This window comes from Lucilia cuprina, chromosome 3 (assembly GCF_022045245.1).
Source record: "Lucilia cuprina isolate Lc7/37 chromosome 3, ASM2204524v1, whole genome shotgun sequence".
NCBI lineage: Eukaryota > Metazoa > Arthropoda > Insecta > Diptera > Calliphoridae > Lucilia > Lucilia cuprina.
Window position 1 is genome coordinate 373,771 of NC_060951.1, and position 13,237 is coordinate 387,007.

Genomic DNA, 13,237 nt, shown 5'->3' on the forward strand with positions numbered 1-13,237 from the left:
TCCTAAAAAGGATTTCCAGGAATTAAATAAGATTGTATGCAAAAGTGCTAAGAAAGTTAGAAAAATGTGAAACCAAAAACGAATGAACAGGAAGAATTTACCGCTGAGATTGTGTTGCTGTTTGAAATAAAGTGGTTTTCTTTAAAAGAAAGTGTCATAAATATTGTTTTTAAAACGTTGATTTAATTGGCTATTAGAAAATTCTCAATATGATAAATAATTTTTTAAATTGGAGGGCTTTAAGCCGCTAGCAAGAATGTCTGAATGATATTTATTCGCGAACTGATATTATTCAAAATTCTATACATATTGTTCTTTTTTTAAAAGAATTTAGCTTCCAAAGTTAACAAATACGTTTAACTATTTTTTCGTAAGAGATTAGATGTATTCATTAATGATTTGTTCGCGAACGTTTGCAATTTGTATTCTTTTGAAAGCTGAAAACTAATTTTAATCTAATTACTATTACTTCTTAAATTAAAAAAATGTTGATTTTGAAAATGTCAAATGGAATTCGTTTCACGAATACTACTGACTGTATTATTCATTCGTGAACAGGTATTATTTGAAATTTTAGAAAAGTTTTTCTTAATTTAAATGAATTAAGAAGTAAATTATATTCGTTTGCGATTAAAAAATTTCAAAAGGATTACAAAAAGCTTAATTTAAATTTGAGTTCTTTTAGGTTTAGTATTCCATTCATTCACGAACGAATGTTATTTCTAAGCAAATATTTCTTAAGTTCTTTAAATAAAAAAACTGTAAAAGGCAGAGTATAAAAAGCTTGTTATGAAAGTGCCTGAAACTAATATTTCTTTAGTTTTATTTAAGAAGCAAGTCAAGTTGCCTAATAATATTGTGTATTGGACAGTTCTTAAACCATTCACTTATTCTCAATTCTGTTATCTGCGAATGACTATTATTAAGAAATTGAGTATTTAATTTTTTGTTCCTTTGATTAACTTAAACTTTTGCTTAACAGACCCTAATAATTACATTTAATACTCCCAGTTTATGCAAATTTCATTTAAAAACTCTTTTCTAAGTATTTGCAAAATGTTTCCTAAAATATTTAAAACCAAAAACTAGTCTTTCTTGAGGAAAATATATTAAAATAATTGTGGCAACTTTTTTTGTTTGTAACCAAACATAAACAATAGAATTTGTTGACTCTTTATGAAATTGTAAAACTTTTCAAATTCTATTTAAATCTCTTTTGATTTCAGGGAAACAAATCTTTATAGACCAAAAAAGTAGTGCATTTAAAAGGGAAACGAGAAAATGTTTGAAAACTTTCACATTTGTTTGTTTGTTTTTAGGTTTGTAAATAATTTTTCTTCCTTAGAAATTCCCTTTTGTTCAATTGATAACTAGAGTTCATCACCAGTTTGTTTGTGGCCTGTTTTGATGTGTGTTCTTTTAGCAACACCTTCTTATCCTTTTGTTACACCAACACAAGGAAATCTCTATTTAAAAAGTTTTTCAATAACCAACGATTATTTTTCGAAGGCGTTAAAGGATTTTTAGGGAAGACCCCTTTGGCAAACAAGTAACAAAAACAAAAAAACTTTTTTATATTTTATAAATTTAAGAGTATTATACAAAAATAAAATTTATTTACGTTTTATTAACATCAATACTATGACGGTAATTGGGTGGCGGGGTGTTAGGGTGAGCATGTCAAAAAGGAATACTTAAATTAATGACGTCTGCCATAGTTATAACCTTGGCCTTGTTGGGGTGGCAAATAGTTGGCATTGGGAGCACGCACATTAGCAGCAGAATGATGGCTAGCGGCAGCATAATTGGCAGCGGGAGCACGATGTCCACCACCAGAATAGCTAGAGGGTACTGAATAAGAACCAGCTGAACCTGGCTGGCTACCAGCATGTTGATGTAAATGCAATGTTCTGGAAGCAAATCAATTTTTCAAATTTAATTAATTTGGTTTTTATTAAATTATAATCTTACTCACTCTTGAATTTCACGTGGAATTGGAGGTGGGGTGGGTAAATGATCACCTTCGGCATGGAAACCATTGCTATCAGCCTTGTAGTTGACAGAGTAGAGTTTACCATCGTCTCCTGTGTAAGAGTAGGAACCAGCAACGTTTAAAGAACCACCTGGCCAAGATCCTTGGAAGTGTCCACTTTCGTCACGTTTAATACCATTGCCAGTTTCGAAACTTTAGAAATATACATTTGTGTAGAAATTTTGAAGTCAATATTTAATTTTGAATTTATATAGCAAAATCTGTCTATATATGACACACTAAGGACTTGCTCTACATTATCCGTATCAAGTTTATTTTTAAATCTCTAATTTTAATGATATTTTCACAAAAGTGATATTATTTTAATAATCTCACTTTTCCTAGGAACATATTTCTGAATATCACTTTCAGTTGATATTCCTCCTTTGAGTTCATTTTAAAGCTTAAAACTCCACTTACCCAAAGTTGTAGTTGCCGCTGCCATCATTGCTGTAGTCATTTCTCAAAATGGGAATTTGAGCAGCTGCTCTATTATGAGCATACTGTGATGAGGCTGCATGTACAGGAGCTGAAGCAGCGACAGCATACTGATGACCAGCACTAGGGGCAACACGTCCACCGCTAACAGCATGATAATGAGGATATTGGCTAGAACCACCAGCACCTACAGCTGCAAAATTAGGTGGTAAATATTTGGTTGAAGGTCTGCCGGCAGCAGCAGCCCCCAAACACAAGGCAACGGTAGCAACACACACAAACTATGTTTATTTAAAAGGAATAAAAAAAACACAAATTAAATTTTATTTATTATTCACGTTAATCCTTTTTGGTTCGTTTTGTATCCTTACAAATTTCATAATGCTATTGGTTTGTTTGCTTGATTGTTCTTTTTCTTATTTTGGTTGTATGATGATGAAATGTTTGTTTCAAACTAATAACTTTACTGCTCGTCTTGGCCAATTTTATAGTCAAACAGCTCATAAATCTCAAACAATTCTATTGGTTTATTATTTGATTTGTTTTGTGAATTTTAGCTATTTCTCTTCTCTTGTCTTTGTTTTTTTTCTAGTTCATCTTCTCTTCGTATTTCATTGTTATAGTTTTGTTTTATTATGATTCTTAATGATTATGTTGGTAAACATCATTATTATCTTTTGTCTTTAAACGATTAGAATAATGAATGTAAAGTATTTTTGAATTATTAAAAAGTCTGGTAGAATATTTATTTTTTTCAGTTTAGAGTGAGGTTGCGTTTAAAAGATGCTTGAAAACTGTAGGAAAAAATTTGTTTAAAAATTCTTTAGAGTTTTTTTTGCTGAGATTCTTCTTTGTTGTGGCGTTTCTTTGCCATTATTACGTCAATTAAAATTGAACATCAATTATTATTGCAGCGTAACGATTTAAGATTGCGTTGGCGCTTTGGTGAAAAAAAACCAAGGTAACTATTTTGGCCGTTTTTTTAGAAATGTTTGAGCTTTTAAATAATTGATTATAAACGTGTTTGTAAAACTAGCTTAACATTAATTGTCTACTTAAAATAGACAATTTTTAACAGTAAATACTTAACTAGATCAATGATCGCCTAAAAAAGTAAAAGTGACCGAACAGGTTATTTTATAAAAAGCGTTAAGCTCTCAAGTTCAGTTACATAAAGTCTAGATTAATGGAAACCTTATTATGCACCTTTTCCTGCAATACAACTTTATTAAGCCTTTAATATGATGGGAAGTTTAAATGATTATAGTTCTGGTTAATTTTCATTTAACCAGAAGTAGCAAAGAACTTTATTGTGAGCTACTTATCTCTCTCTTTTTCGTACTATTAGCTCCCACTTATTTGTATAAAAACTTCTACAATTCCGTTCAGAAAGATCGCTGTTTTTACTCTCTGACGATGCCTGTTTTAAACAGAGAAGAGAGCATATTACTGTTTTTTCACATATGAGTATTTTAAAAAAATAAGCAATTCCAAAATTTACTTTTATACTCTTGCCGATGACTGTTCTAAACAGAGTAGAGTGCATAGAAACGGTATTTTCTCCTAATGCTGATCATTGATCTATATAAGAAAGAAAGAATTTCAACCAGAAAGCTTACTTTTTACATTCCGCCGATGCCTGTTCTAAACAGAGAAATGAGTAAAAAAGAGTTCTCTTTCACATATGAGTAATTTTACCCTCATGCTAAACTTTGTATAATAATTATAGTGTTTGTGCTTTATTATTGTTTGTTTTGAGGTTTTAATTTTTCAAATTTCTATTGGCCACACTGTTTATAATTATGTTTAGTTATTGTTTTTATTCTTGGTTTTTATGCACTTTAAGTGTATCTATTTAGCTTTTTTGTTTGTTATAGTTTTTAATTATTATTTTTCTTTTGCCAATATTTTAACAATGTTTATTTTTTTATAAATATTTAAAAATTTTAGTTAATCATTGATTATCAATTATAGACTTAATTGTGGGTTTCGAAACGAAAAAAAATGTTCTTGTTATAAAAAAACAGTATCTAGTTAATTAATAATTTTTTTAATTATTTAAATTAAAATAATAATAACAAGCAAACATTAATTAACTGTATGATATGAAATATTTCTTACAAAAAATTTGATAAAATAATAATTAAAGTTCGGCAAACTTTATTATATATTTTTTAAAAACATTTACATTCCAAAATTGCAATTAGTCTTTAAAAATGTTTTATTAACTTTTCACTAAAGCTGTAATTAATTTTTTCTATTTATTTCTAAAAAGAATTATAACTAATTTAAAGAGGATTTGATTACATGTATAAAATAATTAAAAAAGGTCCTTCATGTTTGTTCAAAAATAATAATGAAATATATTATTATCAATCTAAAAAGTACCTTAACTTGGCATAAAACTTTTTGTTACTATATTTTTGACATTAAACCCCTTTTTAAATGGGATCGTTTAAATAAAATAAATTATTTTGTATTGTTTTCTAGATTAATTTTATGAACTTGAACTTGATACAGCAGAATTTGGTTAGTCAAACCCTTAAACAACAAAAAACAGTGAAACCAATATGAGTTTTAAAAAATAAGAAAAATTTCCTGTTTGCTTTTTGTTGCGTTGTGGGTACAAACTCAATTAATCATCGAACAATTGTTAATCTGTTTTTGGCCAATAACATTCAATCAAAGTAAGACCTAAAGCAATTAATAGCGTTTAAAAAAGGTAACAACACACCCAAAACCATAATAAAGACAAAATCGAAAATTACTTTTAATTTGAAAAATTAAAACCAATTTTTTTTAACTTAATTTTTTCATAGAGTAAAACTAAAAGCTTTAGTGCTTGAGTACTCAAATCAAACCTTGTTTTATTTTTAAAAAAATTTTCTATTGTTTTATTGTGATACCTATAAAGAAGCACTTGCTGTGCAAATCTTTTATGCTGCAGTGACTTTTTGTTTTTGTTTAAAACCACAAACATTTTTGGTTAAAAATTTTAAAATAAAACAGTCAGCTCAATTTGCTGTTAACGTCTTCCGTTGGAGGTTTTTGTTTTTCTTTGGTTAAGAAAAAAATTATGAAAATCTTAAAAAATTAAAACAAAAATCTTGTAAATAGAGCTTTTTGAAAGGCGTCTTCTTTTGTTGTTGTTGTTGCTGCTGTTATAGTAATGAACGTTAATAACGGTTCATTATCATATTTTAGTGTTAAATTAAACATACAAAGGGTGTGGAATTCTAAACTAACAGTAGTTTTATAGTTTTTTTGTTTAACATAATGAAGAGTTTTGTTGTGTTTGTTGTAAAATTGTAATTGAACATAAAAAATAAATAGGAAGTTTTTAAAGGGATAAGACGAATATGAAATACCCTGCTCATAATATTGATCAACTTAAACACATTCATAAAACTATTGTATCTTTCTCCTGGAACGTTAGATAGACCATTAAAGATTATTAACTTATCACAGCTTTTGCCTAAAACTTCATCTTTTAACTTTAGTTAAAAAAAAAAATTATTCTATTAAACCGATTTACAATTCTGGGGGTCTTGAGAGATTTCTGTATATATTTTTATTGATTTGATTGATAAAGCTTAAAAACATAGACTTATTCTTTACTAAAACATAAAACATTTGCAAATGTCTGTGTAGCAATGCGTGTACTGTTTGTCTGGGAATATATGGCGGTGATGGTGCTTCTTTAAGCGTATTTCCTTGAAAGTTTGTTTTTTCTTTCTCATTATAACAAACTGCATGTGTATGCCATGTACAAAATATTTGTTTCTTTTTTTGGAAAACTCACATTTGAATTTGAACATGACAATGAATGTTTAAATTGACAGACTACTAAAGGAAGTGGTTGGTTGGTTGTTGGTTGGCTTTTGATGGATTGGTAGAACGAAATAAAACTTTGTGAAAAAAAAACTATTTTGAGGTAATATCATCAGTATTTGTTGTGCATTTCACAACGAACTTAACTTTTGAAATTGGAAAAAAATGCTATAATAAATTTGCAAAATTTATTTTGTATTACATATAAAACATGTTATGAGTTTGCTGAAATTCATTTTCTTTTTTTTTTTGTTATCAAATTTGTAATAAAGTGAATTGATTATTGACAGTAATGTTTTATTATGTGTGAGATTATAGTGAATTTAATTTCAACAATTTGTCATGTTTAAATATTTAATATGACAGTTTACAACTGTTTTGATTAAAAACTATAACTGTTTGGTATTGCAAATAATCTAAGGAAATTTGAACTAGAATCAATATTTGAAGATAGAAAATCTATCATCTCTTTAGTTTCTTCAAATATTTTAGATGGAAGTTAATCGTCTCTTTAGAATTCCAAAATAATGTAAGGAGAAGTTCTTAAAACATTTACACCACATTTGTGGTGGAAATACTTTATTAGAAGAAGGAAACAATTTTTTTAAGATAAACCTTTCTAAAAGAATCCTTTTTTTAAATAAGCTCCTTATTTAGAAACAGCTTAATGAATAAAAGTTTTTAAGACAATATATTAAAAAAAACTTTTTTAAGAATTAAAAATAATTTTAATTTTTTTCAAAAAAGCTTTTTACAAAAAGGTTACGTTTTAAGAAAAACATTTGTTTAAGTAAGACTTTTTTATGAGAAACTTTTTTAAATAAGACTAGAAAAGTTATTTTAAGAAAAACTTTTCTAGGAACTTAAAATAATGTATTTTAATTAAAGTTTTTTCGAAAAAGCTTTTATAAAAATATCTTAATCTTTGTCCATATAAGAGTAATAAAACATACCTTTCGGTACTTTGAACTACTTATTACACCCACCAGTAGTAAACTATTACAGAGACAACTATCCCTTGGTAAACGAGGTGAAGTGTGATGCTAATCTAGGGAGAATTATATGATTTTCAAATTTGTTTGAAATAAACATTTAATTTCAATTAAATTACAATTTATCTCCAACATGTGTTTCTCTGCAAGCTAGTCCTTAGGAATTAACAAAAAAATCCATTTAATTTTAATGACTCCATCAAATCGTTTTGTTTTATTTCCATTTAATAATCATTAACAACACTACATTTGTCAATAGCTACCAGAAAAAAAAAGAACGTGCACTGAGAAGCATTTCTGGTAGACATACAATAATCCAAAACAAAAAACAACAACAACAATGAATGACATTTTAGTGTCATAAGGGTTGAAATTTGGCCTTAAAAATGTATTAGTAAAAGAAAAAATCTTAAGCTTAATAGCTTTAAGGGTGATTTCCTCAAATCATTTGCTGTTCAAATTTTTTTGCTTTGTCTGTAGTCAAAGATTTCTATTGTTAAATATACACAGGATATACTTTGATAAGCTATTCGCTCAACAGATGCTAAAGCAGAATGTGAGTTTCATTGTGTGGTAGTAAATTTCAAGATTTATGGTCTTGAATGATGAGCGATAAGACAAGAAAGACATTATTGATAATACGTTCATTTTTAATACTCTCTGCTTTTGCTCTCATCTCACTTTTACTCTATTGTTAAACACATAATCAGCATATATGTTCCTTTATTTTTTTTTTGTAGGAAGTAAGTTTATGGGGGTAATATCTGTAACTGTTTTTTTTTCTTTTTAAATCCTTAAACATATTGAAAAATGAATGATTGTTAATAAAAAGGAAAATAATTATAAAATTACTAGAATAAACAAACAATTGCTTTGAAGTTGTTTTTTTGTATTTCTCTTACTGCTTTTTATTTTTAATTGATTTGTTTGAATTTTGGGTTTTATTAATAAATTTCTGTGTTTGTTTATTTTACCATTAATATTAATTTACATTTTTGTTAATTTTATTTATTATTAGGTAATTAATATTTTTTTTATATTAAAAAGCTTTTTAGCAAAAAATAGTCAAAAATTCTGCAATAATTTTTAATTCTTATTTTGAACAAGCAAAAAATTTCTGTTGCTGTTTTTTTCTAAACATAATTAATCATTAAATAATTTAATTTCTAATATGGGTTTGTTCATAATTTAAACACCTTTGTTTGTGGCAAACTGTTAATTTTTTTGTTTTTTTTTTTTTTTTTTGATGGAGGGGGTTTTCCAATTTTAAAATTATTTTTATTTTTTGTTTTCGTTAATAGTTCTTTCTCACTTTCTGCTATTAAGTCATGTTTATTAATTAATTAGGGATCCGCTTTTAATAATAGTAAACGAAAAAGTGACAAGAGTTGCCATAGTCTATTATAAACCAAAGTGATTAAAAAACGCTATTATTTCAATCTGTGTTTTAACTTTTTCTTATAAGTATAAGGCATAATAAATTTTTTTCAATAATTTACACATAAATCAAATAATCCGTTACATATTCCAATATCTATTTACAATGGCCACTCTGTTTTTTGTCATACGTTTAGTTTTAGTTTATTTTTAAATATCGCTGCAAGCTACAAACAAAGGTGCTGATGTATCTTTTAAATATTTTAGTAATGATTTATATTGTTGTTTGTGTTATTATTGTTATTTGTCTATTGTTTAACTATTTTTAACAGTTTAAGTCAAGAATATAAAGATCAAAACAAAATCGCTGACAAATTTGCGTAAATACATACATAAATAACAGTATTCAACACAGGTCAACAGGTTTTGAACTTAATTTAATTCGATTTTTATTTCTGCGGCATACATTAAAAGTTTTTAATAATTTATACAATATTAATATATTATTTAAACAAAAAGAAAGTTTATATATTTAAATATTTAAAGAATTTTTGTTCTAAAAATATTGCAGAATTTGTTGATAATTAAATTATTATGCTTTTTCGTAAATAAATGGATTTTACGTGTAAACTAGTTTAAAAAATGCATTAGTTTTGAAGAGAATATCTTGTTTTTTAAACAAAAGCTTTTTGTAAATGAAAGTTTTCTGTTCAGTAAATGCTTTATTAAGAAAAGCTTTTTCTAGGATAAAGCTTTATTTTTAGGAATTTTATGGTTTTTATTATATATTTGCTGTTTAATAAAAAGCTTTTTTAAGAAAAGCTATATTTTTAATAAACAGCTTTTTTCGAAGAAGATATATTTTGCTAAAAATAGTTTTCTCACGCAGAAGGCTATAAAAAACAAAATAGCTTAAAAGCTTTTTTTGTTAAAAAATTGTGTGTTTTTGGGTAAACTTTTCTCTAAATAATCCAAGTCTAGGTTTGTGTTAATACGACAATAAAATACATATGTTAGGCAGTGTAGTTTAAATCAAATTTCCCTTTTCATAACAAAAGCTCAGAAATTCAAATTATATTTTCTTCTGCTAAATAAATTTTAATATATGTTTTTGCTTTTAATATTTGTTTCTTCTTGTTAAGCTTCATTGAGTCTTTTAAAGTTTATTTTTCAATTGATTTCAAAATAAATGCTTGAATGCATTTTTAGCCATGACAGGATTTAGTTAACAAATATAAGTTTATCCTTAAAACTGCTTAAAAGGCAATAACATTTTGTTTGATTTCTTTTTTTTATTTTTTTATAAAACTAAAAAGAAAACATTGTAATTGATTATTTTTTTTGCAAATAAGTAATTTCTTTTTACTACGAAATTATGCAAAATATATTTAAGGATTTAAAAGAAAAGAATAAAAAAAGTTTGACAAACATTTACTTGCAGCAAAATTGTATACCAAACGTGTTTGAAGTGATAACAAAGGGATTAATATAATTCTAATACACATGATAAACTTTCAATAAAACAAATTAAAGTAAAATTCATTGTAGAAAATTGTTTAAAGGATTTATGGAAAATTCATGTTAAAACATGAAGCAAAAAAAGAAAAGCAAAAAGCCCTTTTTCAAAGCAAATATTACCAAGAAGTACCCGTATGATTAAATGTAGTAGTAATATTATACAGGAAATTAAATTTATATGAAATCGAAATCAACTGTAAAAGGAAAAGGTCTCTCTCTTACTTACATACTTCTGACAGCAGGGGTTATAAATTGTATATTTATTTATTTAGCAGTGTAAGGTGGTTTATACAGTATTTAAACAATAATTACAATACAATATAGGAAAATAACAAATTCTTAAAGTTTCTTAAAAGAAGAAAACAAAAAGTCGTGCGATATCCAAAGATGATAGATGCTGGATGTACAACCGGAAAGCACGCAATACTCCCACATGTAACATTTGTAGCTAAAACAAATGAATGTAGCAAATTTTAAGATATAAGTATATCAAACTTCAAATCGAATGATTTATGTTTAATGGAAATATTGTATCTCTCCCTTTAACTTTGCCATAGCTAAAGAAGTTGTTTAAAGTATAAACAAGATCTAGCGAACATAGTGGAGGGGTTATAGAAAAACTTGGTCAATTGAGTTGCAATCTCTTATTTTATTTATATAGAGGAATTTGTTGTTAATTTAGTAATTAGTAACAACACGAAGTTGTTAGTTTTTCCAACTATCTATTGGTGGTACAATGTCTGTCGGTTCGGCTGTCCGTCTGTGTGCTTGTCATGTGTTTGGCTTTTAGTTTTGCTGTCTGTTTCTATTGTCCATGTTGTCTTTTTCAATAAAACTTATTTGATGTTGAGTTTTTCATTTTGCTTAATTATCTAGCTTGCCGGTTTTTTTGCTTATTTTTTCCCTTTTTTGGGTTTTGCTTCATATGTTGTCATGCCTTTTAATTTCTACCATTTGGCATAGTTTCTGTAAATAAATTTAAAACTATATATGTATGTGTGTATTTTTCTTCTATGAACTAAAAGTAAAATGTGTAAAAAATCGAAATAAAATAAAGCAAAAATGTAGAGAAATGCACAACTTAATTACTTGGCTTAGTTTGCTGGTCCATTTGGAATAGTTGCAATTGCATTGAAAGAAAATAACTAAATGTAATGAAAAACATTATTTCCTCATTACACTCTTGAAAAATAGATCATAAATTAAATAAACTAAAAAAAAATGTTAAATTAAAATTTAAATAAATTACGAGCAACAATTTTAAAAGAGGTTAAGTAGACAGAATAGATTAAAGACTAGACTATAGACAAGGCTAAAGACTAGACTATAAACTTGACTATACTATAGACTAGCCTATAGACCAGACTATAGAGTAGGCTAGACCATAGATTAGACTATAAACTAGACTAAAGAATGGATTATTGACTAGTCTATAGACTATAGCCTAGACTATAGACTAATCTACAGAGTAGTCTAGACTATAGACTAGACTTGAGTAGACTAGACTAGAGTAGACTAGACTATACTACAGGCTAGACTTTAGGCTAGACTATAGGCTAGACTATAGACTGGACTATAGGCTAAACTATAGACTGGACTATTCACTAGACTATAGAATAAACTATAGACTAGACTATAGACTAAACTACATACTAGACTATAGACTAGATTATAAGAAGGACTAAAGACTACAGTATAGACTAAACAACAGGGCGGGTAGGACCGAAAGAAAAATGTTTTATAGTTTATACTGAACGTGAGTGTATACAACTACAATATCGAACACGAAACTTTTTGTTTTAAATCCAAAAGATTCTACCACAATCAACCATGTGTAACAAATAAGACAAGCAAACAACTAGAAAAAAGTGTTGGAAAAATGCAATTCATAAAAAATCTTTATATTGGACACTATTAAAGGCCAATACAATTCAAAATTAAAAAAAAAACACAAGACACGTAATATCCTGTCACACTATTTGAATCAACAGAAAAAATGTGAAATAAAAATTGACCACTTAACCGACACAAAAAATAAACAAATAAACGAACAGGACAACCAAACACATGTAAATGAATGAATTTCAGTATTTGGATGCCCAAATTCTAAAACAATGACCAACAAAAAGGATCCCCAGAAATGTTAATATTTTATAGCCCATTTATTTGTTATCTCCTACACGTTGTATTTAACATAAAATAACTGTTAATTTCAAACATTTAAACCCAAAAACCCACAAAAATATTTAGGCAATTTCTGAAAACTTTTATTGTCTGTAAATAGTATAAATAAAAAATAGAAATAAAATCATTATTAACTTCATAATGAAGAAAATTATCATAATAAAAGAGCAGGGAATCCATTACACACCAACAAACAAAAATTTAAGGCCTAATGTTGCTAACGTTTGTTAATAAGTGTGTTTTGTATGTTGATAAGTGTGTTTGTGTGTGTAAGTTTTTTGTCATAGAAATATTTTTATTATTATTATTACTAAAGTAAAAGATGTTTGATGTTGAAGGAAAAAAATCTCTCTCACTCTCTTTTCTTGACACAGCCTCTTAACATAAAGGGAAATTTTATTTTATAATTTTAAAGCTGGCAATGCCGTTTTCTATATTTACCGCTATGTGTGTTTGTAGCCACATATTCCACCCTTATTTGTTTAAAGGGGATATTTTTTGGGAAATATTTTCGTTTCTAACACAAGGGACTTGCTCAACAATGTGTGTGAAATTGTAAAATTTCCCTTTTTCTGACGTATAAGGGTTGCATTAAAACCACTTTCCGTACAAAATTTCCACAGTTCTACGGGAGATTTCAATGTGTAAACACTTATTAGAAAAACATAAACTAGAAAGCGCAAAACTATATTCATTTTTTAAAACAAAAAATCTTATATATTGAAAAGAAAAATAACTTAAAAAAATTAATAAATACTATATATAACTAAAATATTATTTGCCAATAAAAGGAGAAAATATTTAACAGCATATTAAATAAAAGTAAAGTGTTATTATAGAAAAAACGGAAGTGACAAGAAAATTT

At 26.9% G+C, this 13,237-nt stretch overlaps 2 protein-coding genes across 2 annotated transcripts in view; one reads left to right on the forward strand and one right to left on the reverse strand.

Annotated features, from left to right (window-relative positions):
- LOC111677135 overlaps nt 1-13,237 on the forward strand; it is a 74,666-nt gene that overhangs the window by 21,327 nt on the left and 40,102 nt on the right. The gene's annotated exons all lie outside the window — the stretch shown is intronic.
- LOC111684182 (pupal cuticle protein 20) lies at nt 1,575-2,935 on the reverse strand. Its single transcript, XM_023446305.2, has 4 exons — nt 2,842-2,935; nt 2,453-2,751; nt 1,976-2,185; nt 1,575-1,910 (listed from the first exon to the last, which is right to left on the reverse strand). The coding sequence occupies exons 1-4, from the start codon at nt 2,848-2,850 to the stop codon at nt 1,700-1,702; spliced, it is 729 nt and encodes a 242-aa protein (XP_023302073.2). The 5' UTR covers nt 2,851-2,935; the 3' UTR covers nt 1,575-1,699.